The 16,409-nt window shown below is 39.7% G+C and overlaps 2 protein-coding genes across 4 annotated transcripts in view; both read left to right on the top strand.

The window, feature by feature from the left end:
* The first annotated feature begins 2,380 nt into the window (after nt 1-2,380).
* creg2 (cellular repressor of E1A-stimulated genes 2) lies at nt 2,381-6,260 on the top strand. Of its 2 annotated transcripts, XM_030758216.1 has the most exons (5): nt 2,381-2,882; nt 3,363-3,532; nt 4,920-5,033; nt 5,120-5,160; nt 5,281-6,260. In XM_030758216.1, the coding sequence occupies exons 1-5, from the start codon at nt 2,466-2,468 to the stop codon at nt 5,307-5,309; spliced, it is 771 nt and encodes a 256-aa protein (XP_030614076.1). In that variant the 5' UTR covers nt 2,381-2,465; the 3' UTR covers nt 5,310-6,260. The 2 variants fall into 2 exon arrangements, with proteins under 2 accessions (XP_030614076.1, XP_030614075.1); XM_030758215.1 differs by having other exon boundaries at nt 2,385-2,882; nt 5,120-6,260.
* Nucleotides 6,261-8,480: 2,220 nt separating this feature from the next.
* mgat4a (alpha-1,3-mannosyl-glycoprotein 4-beta-N-acetylglucosaminyltransferase A) overlaps nt 8,481-16,409 on the top strand; it is a 28,818-nt gene continuing 20,889 nt past the window's right edge. For both annotated transcript variants that reach the window (XR_004021703.1, XM_030758524.1), the window contains exon 1: nt 8,481-9,429. Coding sequence is in view for 1 of the 2 variants with exons in the window: in XM_030758524.1 (XP_030614384.1) it covers nt 9,336-9,429 (94 nt within the window). In the remaining variant the exon portion in view is untranslated. The remainder of the gene's footprint in view (nt 9,430-16,409) is intronic.

Raw genomic sequence — 16,409 nt, forward strand, 5'->3', positions numbered from 1 at the left:
AATATTACCAGTGCACACATAAATGTTACCAATGCATATTTACCAGTGCACAGATAAATGTTACCAATGCACAGATAATTGTTACCAATGCACAGATAATTGTTACGAGTGCACTAGCATAAAGTTTCATTACAAATGTATGTGAGCTTGGGGGCCCCCTGGTGGTGGTAGCCACACATGTCGCCTATGCCTCAGTCCGGCTCTGTTCATGGCAAGGATCCCGACAGACTGTTTTACCTCATTCAAGAGTTCCTGACTCCTGCCGCTGTCTCCCACCTCCCAAACACTCAGAGCCGTTCAGAGGAAGGGGGGAGCGCATGTTGTGCCTTCAAAATAAAAGCGCGCGAGTTAAAGATTTTAAAATCAAGTATTTTTCTCCTCTGCTGTGTAATTTGTGGTTGGGACAAATGCACCTGTCTCCAATATTGGGGGGGGGGGGGGGGGGGGGGGGGCACACACGTCCCCTCCATCCCCCCCGGTTCCTACGCCTATGTTTGCAAGGACAGCAGGAGAGACCTGACCTCCGTAAGGGGTCACCACCTGACTCAACACACTCCCGTTGCAAGTGGGATGCATGCTGTTTAAACAAACCTAATGACAACAATAGAAGATAATTAACAAAAAATGAGGATGAGTGAAAAACAGGAAGAGCAGAAAAAGATAAGACAGCAGTGACTGAAGCAGATAATGAATAAATCTAATGCTAAGAACTAAATGCTATCAGTCTTGCCTTGACTTTCAGGGAGAGACACGTGGGGAATGTAACTTCTACTTGTGCCACAATATTTAATTTGTTTACTTTGATGTTTAATATTATCTAACTTGGCGTTATTGAGTAGACAAGCTTTTTTGTTGGTGTCACATTATTTATAACATAATGGTGACAAACACTGGTTTATGAAATTTTGCCTGGGACCCTCATAGACTCTAGAATGACTGCTGATTTTCAGGGCCACTTTAAAGAGCTAAAATGTGACTGAAAATCTGAGGTGCCATATTTAGAAAAATTGTTAAAATTAGCACACCATCAAGAGTGATTTTGTATCCATTCTAGTCTGAAATTGCTGGTGCACCTGTTTTATCAAACCATACATGGCAGGAGTTAGGGTGTGGTTGAATCGTCCAAAAATGACTTCCTACTGCCTTTCCCTAATATAAAGCCTATAAAAGTAATAAATCTGAATTCCTAGGGGATTAATATTGTGCTATAATTTGAAATTATTTTTCTTTTAAAAGAAGCTTTGAAAATTTTATCCTGCTTGTGAGAATTTAGCTATACTCTGGATGTATGTACAAAGTCAGTCATGATTATTGGAAAAATGAAACATTTTGTTTTATATTTAGGATGCTGGCACTCACCTCAGAGAGCTGCCTCCTTCTTCATGGCCAGAGCGGCTCATCAGTTGGGAGCGGATCCAGAGGATGAGGACAACGAGGAATTTGAGGAAATTCTTGAGCAGGTCGATGGTGCTCAGGGCACAAATTTTGCTCACAGAATCATTTGTTTTTCTGTCCATCAAAGTGTTAATTACTGAGATTATTTCCCCTCCTAAGCAAGTAACTTCAGCTTCATTCAGTGCAATCTTCAGCTCCCCATTCTGTTAATTTTACACTGTAGTAGGAACAAGTTATTGTAATGCAGAGCTGTCAAGCTGGTTCAACAAGTCAAATTTCGGGAAGCATTTCAGGCAGTGCAGGTAAAAATCTTTTAGTTCTCACACTGGATTTTCAGCAGGAAATACATTTTCTAGCTCTTTTATTATGCTTTTTTTCCTCAGATGCACACCTGCTCAGATGTGCAGAGACTTTTTTTTTTCTTCCATCAGATGCACTAACAAAGAGCAAAATAATACAAGGGGTCCCTGTAGCAGGTAGCTCCGCGTGTTTGATTTAATAAGTCTACACGTTGTGTTTTCTAAAGCCACAGATAACAATGTTGGGTGTTGGACTGACATTTCTAACCATGCACTACATGTATGTTTTTATCATTCAGCCATTACAGATCGGTGTTGCCTGATTTGCAGATGCTGTTGGAACAGCATCTGCAAATCTTTAGAAGCAATCCTCAAAGAGAAGAGGGCTCAGAGAGATGAAGAATGGAGGAGAAAAGTGCATGAACTAGAAAATTAGAACAGCCGTCTCTGTAAGAAAGTGATGGTGGAAAGGAGGACGAATGGACTTTTACGCAGTTTCTATAGGACTGAGAAGCCACAGATACTACCCCACTAGAATTAAATACAAATACAAGTATGTAGTTACTCAGTTATTTTACACCAGGAACTCCTTCACTGCAGTCACCGGCAAAGGCTGGTGATAAAATTGCCTTATGGTGAATCAGCAGGGGTCGCTGTAGAAATTGCTCTCTCTCTGTGTATCCTCGTGTTATGAAAGCACACACACGTGAGTTTGTAAACAAGAATGAGTGAGTGGGTGGAGGAGGACGGCCATTCTCCCAGCTCAATAATATGAGGCCTTCTTGGGTTTCCTTGGCACTGCTTGCCAACATCCTGTGTCTGTGTCAGAGCTACACCTTGAGGAGCTCCGTGTCCTGGGTGGTGTCCTCCAACGATGTGGTGGAGGACGGGGACTTGTCGGAGGAGGTCGCCCCGGCGCTGCTGGTGGACAGTGCGGGGCTGTGGAAACAGGCTTATCCGTCCTCCAGCGTCCTCGGAGACGGCGCGGAGAGCCCCGGAGAGCTGGTCAAGCCCGAAAGCGACAGAGCTGCGCAGCTTTCCTCTCGCCTGTTTTCGTATCGGTTAGAGAAGGTGAAGAAGTCTGCCAGCAGCTCTCCTACCCCGCACCAGGAGACAGCTAAGACTGCCAGATACATAGCTCATTACAGTGACTGGGGGTACCTGGCCACCATTTCCACTCAAGACAAGGTAACACACACACACAGGGGGATAGTGGTTCTGGTTTAGGATCATTATTATTATATATTTTTTTGTTGCATATTTAAGTATATATAGGGCAGGCTAAGGGAGAAGTCCGTATTCTTATTATAATATGAAAAAGATACCTCTCTACCTTTGTATATGATCCCTTTGATTTTACACAAAACATGATCACCTTTCAAAATACTCCGATAAAGATTTAAATCTGATTTAAATCTGATTAATGAAGTTCACCACCTACCGCGTCAATTTTTTTTAGGAACCTAATTATTTTATTTTAAAACACTTTGTACTTATTTAATGTACATATTTATATAAAATAAACAAAAAGGATCTGTATTGTCAAAGACAATTTGTGAAAGTTCAAATTATCATTTTTAATGACCTATTTCTTTATTTCTGTGTAAAAATGTAAGTCTCTATTATTGTGTAAATGTGGCACCTAATTCTTTTAACTTTTGTGTACAGATCAAAGGACTTCCCTTTGGAAACATCTTCTCTGTGAGTGATGGACCACTGGACAACAGCACCGGAGTCCTCTATTTTTATGTGACTCCAATGGATAACACTGTGGCAGACCTGAAAAGTAACCCCTATGCTTCTCTCACCTTCTCAGAGGCCGAGGGGGAATTCTGCAGGTAATCTCGACATGCACAAAATGTTTTTATGTGGTGAAATACCGCCTGACCTCAAGGTTTATTGTTTATTCAATAAAGCACAAAGTGAAATAACACTTAGCTATGAAAGAGTCTTTCTTAAACACACACCGTAATTACTTCAGGAGGAAAACCTCAGAGGAGGCCGATGGATGTAGTGAAGGAGGACATGCAGAGGTTTGATATGACGGAGGAGGATGTTAGGGATAGGCTGAGATGGAGGCAGTTGATCCACTGTGGTGACCCCTAAAAGGAGCAGCTAGAAGAAGAAGAAGATGTTTTGAGCTTCAAAAAATTTTTCAATATAATTGACACAAACTAAACTTAGTAAAAGTAAGTAAACTTGTTCGGTTGATTATTTCTTTGTTCTAACAGTCTTATACTGTTGGAAAGCCTGTTTATTTCCCTTAAATGTGCCACATTTGTAAGGATAATGTGGGTTGAGCAGCAGAGTTGTGGGTTGTGCCCTTGAAAAACTTGCCATGTGTTCTTTGTCATCACTGGAGGCGATCTCAGTGCAGAGAGATATTGAGATGAGATTCTGCAATCAGTGCCAATCCCATTTCTCGGCAGTCTGGGACTGAACTATCTTCCAAGATGTCAATGCTCACCCCCACAGAGCAGGTTTGTCAGAAACTACCTCTAGAAACTGGAAGTGGAGAGGATGGAACAGCCTGCCTGCGGTCCTGACCTCAACTCCACTGAACACTTGTAGGATCAGCTTGGGCGTGCTGTTCATGCCAGAGTGACCAACACAACCACACTGGCTGACAAATGCTGGTTGAATAATGGGAGACCATCCCACAGCAGTATGTGACCAAACTGGTTACCAGCATGATGAGGTGCCAGGCTGCTGTGGTTGTGTATGGTTCTTCTACATGCTGCTGAGGCCCCTGTTTTTTACATAATAAATTGTTAAATTGGCAACATGTCTTGTGTCTTCAGACTTAAATCATCCAATCCAGTAAATGCCACCAAACAACTGGTGTCACAATTGTTGACAATAGCAGAATAAGCTGTTTGGCTTTGGCAGAGAGCATTTAGCAGGTTTTTCATGGGCGCAACCCACATACTCAACTCTGTTGCTCAACCCACAAATGCATTTTCCTCACAAACGTGGCACCATTTAATGGGAAATAAACAGGCTTTCCAACTGTATAAGATTTATTGCCAAGAAGCATTGTTACAACAAATAACTGACCAAATACAAATTTCCTTATTTTTTTGTGTTAAGTTTAGTTGACACACTAATCTTGAGGCTTTTGGGACAGTTTGCTTGTTTGGTCTAACATCAACTAAATTACAACTGCTGCTTTCTGAAAGGCTACGAAAAGCTGTTTGTATTGCATGTTCTCCTGTGTTTTTTAAGGCAAATGGTATATGATCCAGAGGATCCCAGATGTGCTCGACTCACACTCACAGGCAAGATGGTGGAGGTGGCCCCAGAGGAGCTTGAGTTTGCAAAGGAGGCAGTGTTCTCAAGGTAACCGAGAAGCTGTGTTTTCCTTATGGAAACACCATTTGATGTACGTGACATGTATTTTGATATGTTGCACTATGTTTTATTAGACATCCTGTCATGGCAAAGTGGCCAGTGGGACACAAGTGGTTCTTCATGAAGCTGGAGTTGATTCAGGTTTGGCTGCAGGACTGGGTTGGGGGGACATCGCTCATTCCATTGGAGGACTACTTTAAAGCTACGCCTTTCTGAGAATATCCCTCCGCCTGAATCCTCAGCTTACAAATGCTGATCAGCTGAGCTGTCTGCCGCATGGATATCACTCCAGTAATGTGTGAGAATTCACAAATTCACAAAGGAGAGATTGTTCTTCACTCCTATATTTTCTCTTCTCTCTTATCTTGGTTTGTCACACAAGATCAGTTACCTGTGTTTGATGCCTGAATGTATTTATAGTCAATAAACCAGTTAAACTGATCACATCTGTGAATGTAATCTATATAAAGCACTGATTACTGTTTTATGTGTTCACACTGTTCACACTGAGTTGTGTGTCGGTTTTTTTTTTTTTTTTTTAATAAAATGAATATGGAGCATATTATTTAAAGTCAATATAGATTTTTTTTTTTGTCTCCTGGACCTGTTAACCTTTCATATTTGTGTCTCAAAATGAACGATATGTTATTAACAACAGAGCATCGAAAACGTATCACAACTGGGACGTTTTACTATTTCATAAACTATAGTAGCTCATTTTGAATTTGATGAGAACAGCACATCTCAAAACAGTTCATTTTGATGGGTGCAGCAAAAGGCCAGAAAAGTCACTGGTGTTAAAAATAAACAGCTGGAAGAACATTTTGCAACTAAGTTGGTTAATTGGTGACAGGTCAGTAACATGATTGGGTATTAAAAAAAAGCACATCTTACCGAGGCAGAGCTTCACCAGTCTACAAAAAACTCTACAAAGGCAAAATGGAAAACTGTTCTGTGGATGAGTGATCTGGAAAGATCATTTCGTTATGTGCACAACGACAATGGGTTGAATCTAACATCTAAAAGTCCAGCAGACTTGTTAAAAGAAGAGGGGACGCTACATGACCCTCTCCTAACATTTTTGAGATGTGCTGCTGCCATCAAATTCAAAATTAGCTAATGTATATATATATTTATAAAATAGTAAAATGTCTGTTTAAACATTTTATGTGCTTCTAATGTTCTATTGTGAGTAAAATATGTGTTTACAAAATTTGCAGATCATTGTATTCTTATTTTTTTTTAACACAGCATCCCATTCACTCTGGAATATATAAGCTAAGGGTTTGTGACTCCAAGAGTTTTTCTCGAGTTCTTTTCATTAGAAGATACATTTTCCATATCTTTCCAAGCAGTTGAAGAAACTCTACTGACAGTTCTACTCATTCATCTCCTGATGAATTATCAAATTGATAAGAAATATAGCCTGCCTTGAGATGAGATCATGTTTCCCGCTGCTGTGTTCTAGGTGAAGAATGAACTCTGATCCAGGATTAGTAACCTGCTGTGTAACAAAGCTTGATACTGTATCTGTGCTGTCTGCCTATGACATTTCTATATGCAAATAGGCTCCAGTGCAAAAAGGATCAGTGGTGACTATGCTTGAGTTTGGCTTTAATTTGGTCTTGTTTTTGGGGGGGGGGCGTGGGGCATGGAAGTGGTCTCCAGCTTTAAGTACTGTTGTGTACATCTCACTGAGGACTTTACCTAGAGCAATTAAAACTTCCTTCCTGGTTAAGAAGGCAAACCAGTGCCTCTACTTTCTCAGGAGGTTGAGGTGTGCTTCACTTGAACTTATGCTACAGATGTATGGTGTTTCCTATGCCAGTGCATCACTGTATGGTAGCTGCTCTGTGGCAGAGAAGAAGGCTCTGCTGAGAGCGCACAAACGATTGTAATCAGCAGCCTCCCCACCACCACAGACAACTACACCAGTAGATGGAGGAAAAGGGCCTTCTTCTATCTTGCAACCATCATATTCACCCAGCACCACACTGTTTGTTCCCCCTCCCCTCGAGGTTGTGGAGCATCAAGAGCCGATATCACCAGAATGAAGAACAAGCCTCCTCCCAAAAAAAACAAAAAAAAAAAAAAAAGAGAGGAGAGACTATATAGAGAGAGATAGATATGAGATATAGAGATGAGGAGAGAGATGATAGAAGGTATTAGAGTATAGTATAGATAGCCGAGAGACGGGATGGATAGGAGATAGAGAATTTGCATTTAGATATATAGTAGAGAGATAATTGGATGTTAGAATATATAATTTTATTTATACTCTATATATAGATATATATATATATTAGATATATATATATATATATATATATATATATATAGTGTTCTTATTTATACAAAATAAAAACATTTTTTTTAATTCCTTGTTTCTGTATATTGCTCTTGTGTGTCCTCATTCTCATTGACTTTTAACTGGGATCATGAGTGCAAAATTTTTTTTCACTTCATGTGAATACACATGTTGGAATGAATATTTTTGTCTTCACTTTTGACATTTAAATCCTTTAAAACTCCATCTTCTAATAATGAAGATTCTTCCTGGAATCGAATCATTTGGTCAGGTCTAGAGTGCTTAACAAATTTATTAGTCCACCTGTCATAAAAACAAGAAAACAAAAATATTTTAGAAGTCTGTCAAAACTAGCTTAAAACTAAAAATTATATTTCTATCCATTAGGCAAATAACAAACGGAATTCACGTTTTTATACTCAAGTTTGAGCCATAACACAGAAATTAATCAAGCATAACATTCCACTAAAACTATTTTTTTCTGTTCAGGAATGCAAGTAAATTATTGTAATTTGGCATCTTAATTAAAAAAAAGTGCTTTTTTCAGATGTTTTGTAAAATCATCATTCTGTTGTTGAAACTGTGGGCACTAGATGGTGCGCTTTTTCCGCATTAAAAAAAAAAAAAAAAAGCCGCACGGTGGAAAACAAGAACTTGGTCAATTTAGAAGTCTCTAGTAATTTCACAATTAAAAATGGTACTGCCAAGTCTATAATTTCTATCATAGGTATTACCGGCTATGTATGGAGGATGATTTAAATTTTAAAAATCATGGTGTCAAGATTTAGGTGAAAATTAAACAGAAATTATTATTTTTTTTTGTCAGACTATACAAGCCAAACACGCACATCCAACAGTTGAAGGGGTGCTGGAACAAGAACGATATTAAAAAATATTTTTCTAGGAGCGTTCCGGTGTGCGGACTGTCTTTTTCCATTTTTTTTTTTTTTTTTGTCAGAGACATCAGGTGCAAAAACAGAAAAAAAGATATGAAAAGTTCATATTGCAGGATTAACGCCCCCCCCCCCCCCCCCCCCCCGCCGCCAGTGTTATGAGCAGGGGCTCAACGACACCAGAGGCTTTATTTTGAAAGTTCTTACCGGAAAATCAGTTTGCATACACTGGCTAAGAAGGCAGGTTAATTTTCCCCCAAACCCCCCCTAACGCCAGTTTTATTTATATAATATATTTAAAAATATTTTTGCGCTGTAAGTCGTTTTAGGGTGTCAGTTAATTGAGGTATAAAACTACTCCGTGACAATCAGCACAAAGAGACTCCGTGTCTGCTCGGGTTTAGTTTACCCGGCAGCTTTCAACTTAAGTGTTAGCTCACCGGCTAAGCAGCTAGCAGAGATTGTGTCGCAGTGTGCGGGTCGACCGATAGGGACGGCGGCTAAAACTTGGTTGCTTCCTTGAAGAAGCTCGGTGAGTTAGCTACACTCTGCCGTATTTATTTATGTTTAATTCTGCTGTCCGTTGAAGCGGAATCAACGTGATTTGAGGCGTAGCCTTTCGGCACACCGTCAGAGAGCCAGCAGCCTATCCCGGAGGATCAGCAGCCACACAGCTGAGATGACATCTGCTTGTAACTTGTAGCTTAACGACTGGCTTTTAAAACACTATGGATTGTATTGGCAGCTAGTTTGTTCTTTTTCTTAAAACCCACAATGTAAGCTATCTTGTCAGAAAAACAAAAAGTAACTGATCTCGGCAGCACGTATTATTAGTCTCGTGAACAGCGACAAGAGAAGACGCGCCGAAGCTGAGGCTACAGCAGTGTCCCCCTCCCCGCTGTTTCCGAGCGCAGAAGTCGGTGTTATCCCCCCGTTAACCGGAGCGTTTTACCGTTTGAAGCGCCCATATGCCTGCGCCTACGCCCGTCTCAACATCCTGAAGGCAGAAAGAGACGGAGGGAGGGAGGGAGGCAGCGGCAGCTCCGGGGTCCCCGACACTCAGCCGAGGAGAGGCATCGCTGAAATGAGATGAGGCTCAGGAATGGAACTGTGGCCACTGCACTTATTTTCTTCACGTCTTTCCTCAGCCTCTCCTGGTACACAGCGTGGCAGAATGGCAAAGGTATGTTTAACATTTATGTCATCTCAGTTACCCCCCCCCCCCCCCCCCAACACGCGCGCACACACACACACACCCACACTCCGAAAAAAAAATGTCTGAAGAATCGACAATCTAGACGAGGCCTGGTTAACAACCTGCCAATGTCCTAAGACAGCAGGTGAAATCATCCATTGGTGTGATTGGTGTTAACATGTTCATGCGTAATGACTCGAGTTATCGCTATAATGAATGGCCTCGTTTGAATGAGTTTATTTGTTTTAAGCATTATATTGTTCCTCATATGTCAACGTGTTCTCATGTCTTCTCCCAGCCATCCTTAGTAACTTAGGGATTTCTAGTTTGCCCCTGCTCTAGATAATTACGTCGTTCAGTGACATTCGTGTTTCTGGATAAAGGTCTTTTAATGACTTTCATCTGAGCATTACATGTCCTATCAAGCATCTGAGCCTGGGCTTTATTACACAAGTGTAGCTGTGTTACTGTACACAGCTCATGGCTGAGTGCTTACTTTCTGGTGTGGTGTGGGCAGGGATATGGGCCTTAGTGACTTGTTATCAGCAGGGTGTAAATAATTGCAGCCCTTAGATAAATTCCAAGCCAGGGCTTCAGGTTGTGATTACCGTGGAGCTTATCAGCGTGATGAAATGCTTTCCTTTATATGGAGCAGGCTGAGTCTGGTTTGCTGATTAGATGAAAATGTATGTGAGTTTGTGTGTGTGTGTGTGTGTTTTTTTTTTTTTTTTGGGGGGGGGGGGGGGGGGTCATGAAATGATGCCATAAATGTGGCACCTGTTGATACAGTTTAGTAAGTATTGTCAGGGATATAGATAGCAGACCATTCTGTTACAGCTAAGAAAATGAAAATACTGGCTACTGGTCTTCTTAGAAATTGTTAACAGTGTAGTTGATGTGTTTGGCTGTACAACTTATAAACCACTAACATTTCCGGTGAAATACAGTATGTTTGTTCCTCCACTGTCATCCAGGAGCGAGTGTGTGAGAAAATATATTCTTTTAAATTTGACTTTACACTAAACCAACTGTACATCCCATCCCTGTGAGCTCAATATCTCAGGTACGCTTTCATGGAATTTCCTCACATTTGGCTGAAATGGTCACTTGGACGCAATGATGAAGCAGTTGGTTCTTCAATTTGACAGAATTATACTCAGCATGAATACTTTTCTGGACATTATTAAATGCCTTAACTCAGGAGGAGAAAGGTAGCTTGTAAATAAATTTCACCTGTGGTCGGCAGTTTAATTTGCCCAAACTTAAAATACATTCTTTTTGTTTATCAACTGGCTAAAATAACAGAAAAAAAATCATATTTTAGACTGTTAAATAAGGTAACACATACTCTTTGCCTTAATGTTATTTGGCTTTATGTGCAGTCTGTGGGACCAGACATTCACTGTCAACTCCCAAATGCCTGTTTTGAGCCTGGTAAAGCTGTGATTGGTGACAGTAGTCTTCAGTGTTAACATTAAAACTGTGGTAATTGAATAGATGTTGGTGAACCAAGCATCATCTTTTTAGAAGTGTAGCACCCTTGCAGCAACACTCATATCTGAAGTGTTTTTTTTAACCATTATTGCCACACCTATGTGTTCACAATCAGCTTTATTTTGTTATTCCTGGAAACACCCCTAAGCAATTTGACTCTGTTTTGCATTACTCAATACAATCATACCCTAATTGTAGACATATAGTAGAAGAAGAAGCAAAGTGCTTAACAAAGTCAGATCAGGTGATTGTCCCTATTACACAAATCATGTCTTTGATTTGAATGTCGTTGACGTGAAACCTGACTGGCAGGTTGAGTCCGTAATTCTGTTTTCTCTAGAATTTTGTGCAAAAACAGAACTCCAGCCAATGCTCAGTAGGGAGTTTTTTTTTTTTTTTAATGAATCACATTTAACCTTGTCCTAGTAGGAGATGCACATCTGTCACTAACTATCCTTTCATTGGAATTAAGATGGTCTTGATAAGCATGTTTGCTCAACACTAGGATCCTGAAACTGAACTGAACTCCACTGTTATCAGTTTTATTACGCACACTTGTGGTTTTCTTACTGTGGTGAATAAAAACACCTTAGTCAACAAGGGCTATGCAGAAAGAACCAGTAATGCTACTATTTAAAGAAAATGCTTTGGGCTGTATGGTGGCGGAAAGATCTCAACACGCCACAGCTTAAAGGTTCCCCGTGGAGCATTTGACCTCTAATAACACTATGAAGCTGGGGTTTTTTTTTTTCTCTCCTGAATAGCTCCCTGTTTTTGTTTGTCACATGCACGAGCATGTGTGCATATGTGCAAGACCTCTCACGCACAGTGATATAGTACAGTCCTACCAACAGTGTCACACGGGTCCACTGATCTATGCTGGTAGGAACATGCCAGGAATGTACCAACAAAGGTTGGGAAAAACAAGACTGCAAGCCAGTAGACATGCATGCAAATGGATGTTGTAAGCTTATGTTGTGCTGTTTTTGGTCTGGGATTTCTGTTTGCTTGCAGTTTTGTTTATTAAACAAGTTCTTCTTTATGCTTTGTTGGCAAATTGGCCTTTAATGTGATTGCACTTTTCTTATTTGGAGCATTCCTTTCCTAAATGCAGTCTTTGTGTTGTACTTTTGTTTATGTCTCGTGTTAAACTGCAGTGCAATAACAAGTATTACTGAAAGAGAAAAAAAGGGGCATATTTTAAAGAAAATTAGCTGGGATTTTGTTGTTTGCTTGTTTGTGTTCTACACCAAACCGTGGGAGTGTGAGAGATGAAAACCACGCAGTTAGATTTAATCAAAATAAGTCATATTTCTATTCAGCCCTTACATTTTTTTCATAAAGTGATATTAACACTCAACATGCCCGTTTCTAACAGTGTAATATTTATCAGATCTGTTCTCAGTGTGTATTTGAGTTTTTATAATTCCCGTTCTGATTAGTGAATGGCCTTTACATGTGTCTGCATATATTTTACCTTGGGTTTCACTGTCTCCCTGCCTCTCTGTGTCTGTGCTGGTTCTTGTCTTAACGCATGATGTTTTAACACAGATTGCTTTTCTGTTTTGTAATCCTTTTTTTATTAAATGTGATAAAATTTCTTTCTGTGGGTATAAATGGCTTCTGCTCTCTTCAGCGTCAGTGTTTCTAGTGTTGTACTTGAACTCAGGTATTGGGTAATTTTGACAATGTAAATATTTAACACCTCTTTGAGTAGCTGTTTTTCAATAAAGACTCGTGACTGGGTTGTATAGATGAGTATATTTCTTTATTGGAGTAGAGATAATCTATTCAGATTTTTATTTTTTGCATTAACTTTTGCTTCTGACAGCCTGTCTTGTTGCTGGTCACTTGACTGCTGTGAATGAGGGCTGCGCCAGTCATCTGTCCAAACACTCTATGGTGAATGACTCTCCAGAGTGTGTACTTCTCTGTCAGAGTCGCCTTCATCCCCTAGTGAGAGACTGCTCTCTGGTATCTCTTTGGTTATATCTCAAGTAGGCATAACAACAACAACAATGAGCAAGATGAAGGCGAATGATATGGGTGAGCTTTGAGTTGGGGCAAAGAAGTTGCTTAAACGGCATAGTGCAGTCCTGTACATGCATTTCCACATAACAAGCACGTCCCTAGTTCCGATTAGCAAGCTCACGGCCCCCTTTAAGACGTTTTGTTATCATTTATCAAATAATAATAATACAGTACTGAGTAAAACAAAAATATAAACGATAAGAGCATAGTAGATAAAATGTCATTTCCTTTCATAATAAGAATAACTTGATACCATCTGCAGGCTATACATGTGTACTTTCTCCAGATAACAAAGCACACACACATTAACAACAACCTTGTTTGTTATCAACTATAAGTATAGGGAAAATGGCATGACACTGTCACTGTGATATGGCCCCACATGCTGCTTCAAAAAAGTTTTCATTTTCCGCTCCTTCAGGTGTAGTCATTCAAGTAGCTAGCCTTTGTATTCAAGAAGTCTGCAGTTTAGAGTATTTATACAGTTTAATGTCATTTTAAATACTGTTTAAAGCAGAGAGAATTAAAATCCTAGTGATTTTTGTAAAGAATTCAGTTTGCTTGGAATACTTCTGTCTATTCCTGATACATTTTCCCTGCACCCCTAAAATTCTTAATGTGCTTCTTTGGAGGAAAAAAGTAGGCTTTGTGTCTAGAATTAGTGTCTCTAACTTTGTTTGTTTCCTGTAGTACTAGACAGCAGTCGATTCCTATTAAGACATGGCATGATGGAACTTTCAATGTCAACTTACAGTGTGATCTAATCTCACTGTTGTTCACTTTGTTGAGTTTCTGGGCTGCTTTTACACAGTTGGCATAAAATCACAGTTAAAGTGTGGCCTGTCAGTTGTAAGTGATAACAACCCAACCTTTTTATGTCACATAATGGTACCATACAGGTGCAAAGTTTACTGATATTAGCACCAGCATGCGCAAACAGAATTGTTCTTATTTTGTGCTCTATTGTGACATTCAATTAGAATTTCTAGTTCCACGCAAGTTTGAAAAATAACATGCTGGAGATCCTTTATGAGTACTCATAGTTTGATACAGCTATTTGTGGGTCTGCCATATTAGGACTTTGCCAGTGATTTTGAGGCTGGGATAGTGACAGCTCTGTGCTTATAGTTTTGGCAGACTGGTTTAGTCGGCGGTGCCAAGCGCAAGACACTGTCCACTTTTGCAAATATCACTTCCTCCTTGTCTTCCTTGAGCACATACCTCTCTCTTCCTCATTGTTTAAAGGGATGGTTTCTTCCATCATCGCATCAGCCCAAACACAATGGGACAAAAATAGCTCGTGGTTTTGCGGTGAAAGAGAAAAGATAAGCGGGCAGATTCTGCAAGGTGGGCTAGCTTATGTGATTTATTAAATTGAATGGGAGAAGATATGTCTTGCACATTTCGGTTCTTGTTTGTGATGTCTGGCTGTATATGTGTGTGTGTGCATTCATTTTTTTGGCTTTTGTACACTGTGAGGTAGGGCAGTCTGCCAGATAGAAGTAGCCTGGAAGGAAGAAGAGTATAAAGACCAAATCTTAAAAGGAGAGAGGAGAAAAGCCTGAGATGGCTTTATGATGGAGAGAAAGGCAGAGAGTGCTGACATGGCAGAGAAACAGTAGGATGCTTTTTTTTTTTTTAATAGTTTTTTGAAACGTTAATGTTTCTTGGGGGTTTTTGCTTGAGTATGAAAATATTTTGCATATGAATTTAGAACTTTTATTTTTACAACCACCAAGGCAGAAAAAAGACAACACAAAACACAGAAAATAAACACATCACTTTGTGGCTTTTAATGAAATGTATCTGTGTTAAAAATATCTATTAATATTATGACACAAGCTTTTGTAATTCTGAGGTACATAACATTACATTCTATAGGTTTTGCATGTCCCTGATTGTCCTTGACTATAACACACACATGTTCCCACAATGTGTTTGTAATCATTTTTTTTAGATATAGTAAAATACAGATGCTGTTTAATGTTTCCAGTTAGGGACTGCAGTGTTTGGTGGAATCATCTTGACGTCTTTCTACATTACCCCAGATAGTCCTTGATTACTGGTTGGACTAATTTATCAGAGACACATTATAATATAAAATGCCCACTATATTTACCAGAGCCAAAGGCAGAGTTTTCAGACTAATTCTCTTCCAGTGCCAAGCTCATTGAGTTTATTGTCACATGGACTAAAAGCACTGAATCTTAATAACATTTGAGAAGAGGTTCCAGTAAATATTTGCTTGAAAAATGAATTGATTAGATAGCAGAGTGTTTTACATTACTCAGCCAATCTGTATATCAACAAATTCTTTAAGCCCCAAAAATAGCTTTTAATGGACTTGAAGCTTCAAGTCCCACTGGAATTCATTAAACCATTGATTGGACACATCTCTGAAAGTGGAGTTTCCAAAAGAGAGCTAGCCTTGGCTGAACGTAGCCTTATAGCAGCCAAGAGGAGGCAGAGGAGTGGAAGTGAACCGAGCGAGGGCATGCTCTCAGTTCAGTGCCGTCAGACAGCACGATCTTCCATTAAGAGACACGACCGGCTGCGGGAGTTTGTCATGACTTGCAGCACAATAGAGGGAGAACAGTGGGTGGAGGTCAGGAAAAACAATGGACCCATGGTGAGGAAGCAGAATTGAAAATCTGGGTGGGAAAGTTGCCAAGGGGGCAAACATTTGTCTGGCTTTCCAGATACTAATTCCCTACAACCTTTTTCTTTTTCGTTTTTTTCTTAATTTTAACAGTGAGGTGAAATAGGCTGTGGTATTTAAAAAAACAAGAATGGGATTAAAGCTGTGCCTTCTTTCTGTCTTCAGACTACAGGGAACCGTTCAGGGAGTATCCCTTGCCTACTCATGGCTCGACTTTCAGTTCTTGTCAGAAAAATACTGCCCAAAATCAATAATACAACTCTGTGTGTGTGTGTGTGTGTGTGTGTGTGTGTGTGTGTGTGTGTGTGTGTGTGTGTGTGTGTGTGTGCAGTATTATTTATGTGCGGCGTTGGCCTTGCTTTTTCTCCGTGATGATAAATGTATAGGTGCGCAAACTGTTTAACCCAAAAAAAACCTTAACTGGTTTTGAGGAGTAGCACTTAAAAGTAACACTGATGTGAGCCTTTATTTCCCTGGTATATATGAAGACAGAGCAGATCGGCATCCCACAGATGATGCTTCATAAGAATGTGGTCAAAATGTAACCTCCGAGTTGTACTGACAAGTCAACATGTGTTTAAACAAAGCTGCAAGGGTTTTTTTAATGTAGATCACTGCAATAGATTTGAAGTAAAACAATCAAAATATGAATTAAATGTAGATTTTTCAGTTTTATTTCAATGGGATTAACAAAAAAACTGCATTAACTGTTTAGAAATTGCACCATGTTTTTTTCTTCTTTTTTACATTGTCCCTACTGTTTCCTCCAAACTAACATTTATTA

Source organism: Archocentrus centrarchus, chromosome 21 (genome assembly GCF_007364275.1).
Source record: "Archocentrus centrarchus isolate MPI-CPG fArcCen1 chromosome 21, fArcCen1, whole genome shotgun sequence".
NCBI lineage: Eukaryota > Metazoa > Chordata > Actinopteri > Cichliformes > Cichlidae > Archocentrus > Archocentrus centrarchus.

Coding starts and splice junctions, on each gene's coding strand:
- creg2 (XM_030758215.1), top strand. CDS start 2,466: ATGAGGCCTTCTTGGGTTTCCTTGGCACTGCTTGCCAACATCCTGTGT. Junction 2,883..3,362: donor CCATTTCCACTCAAGACAAG/GTAACACACACA, acceptor TTTTGTGTACAG/ATCAAAGGACTTCCCTTTGG. Junction 5,034..5,119: donor AAGGAGGCAGTGTTCTCAAG/GTAACCGAGAAG, acceptor ATGTTTTATTAG/ACATCCTGTCATGGCAAAGT.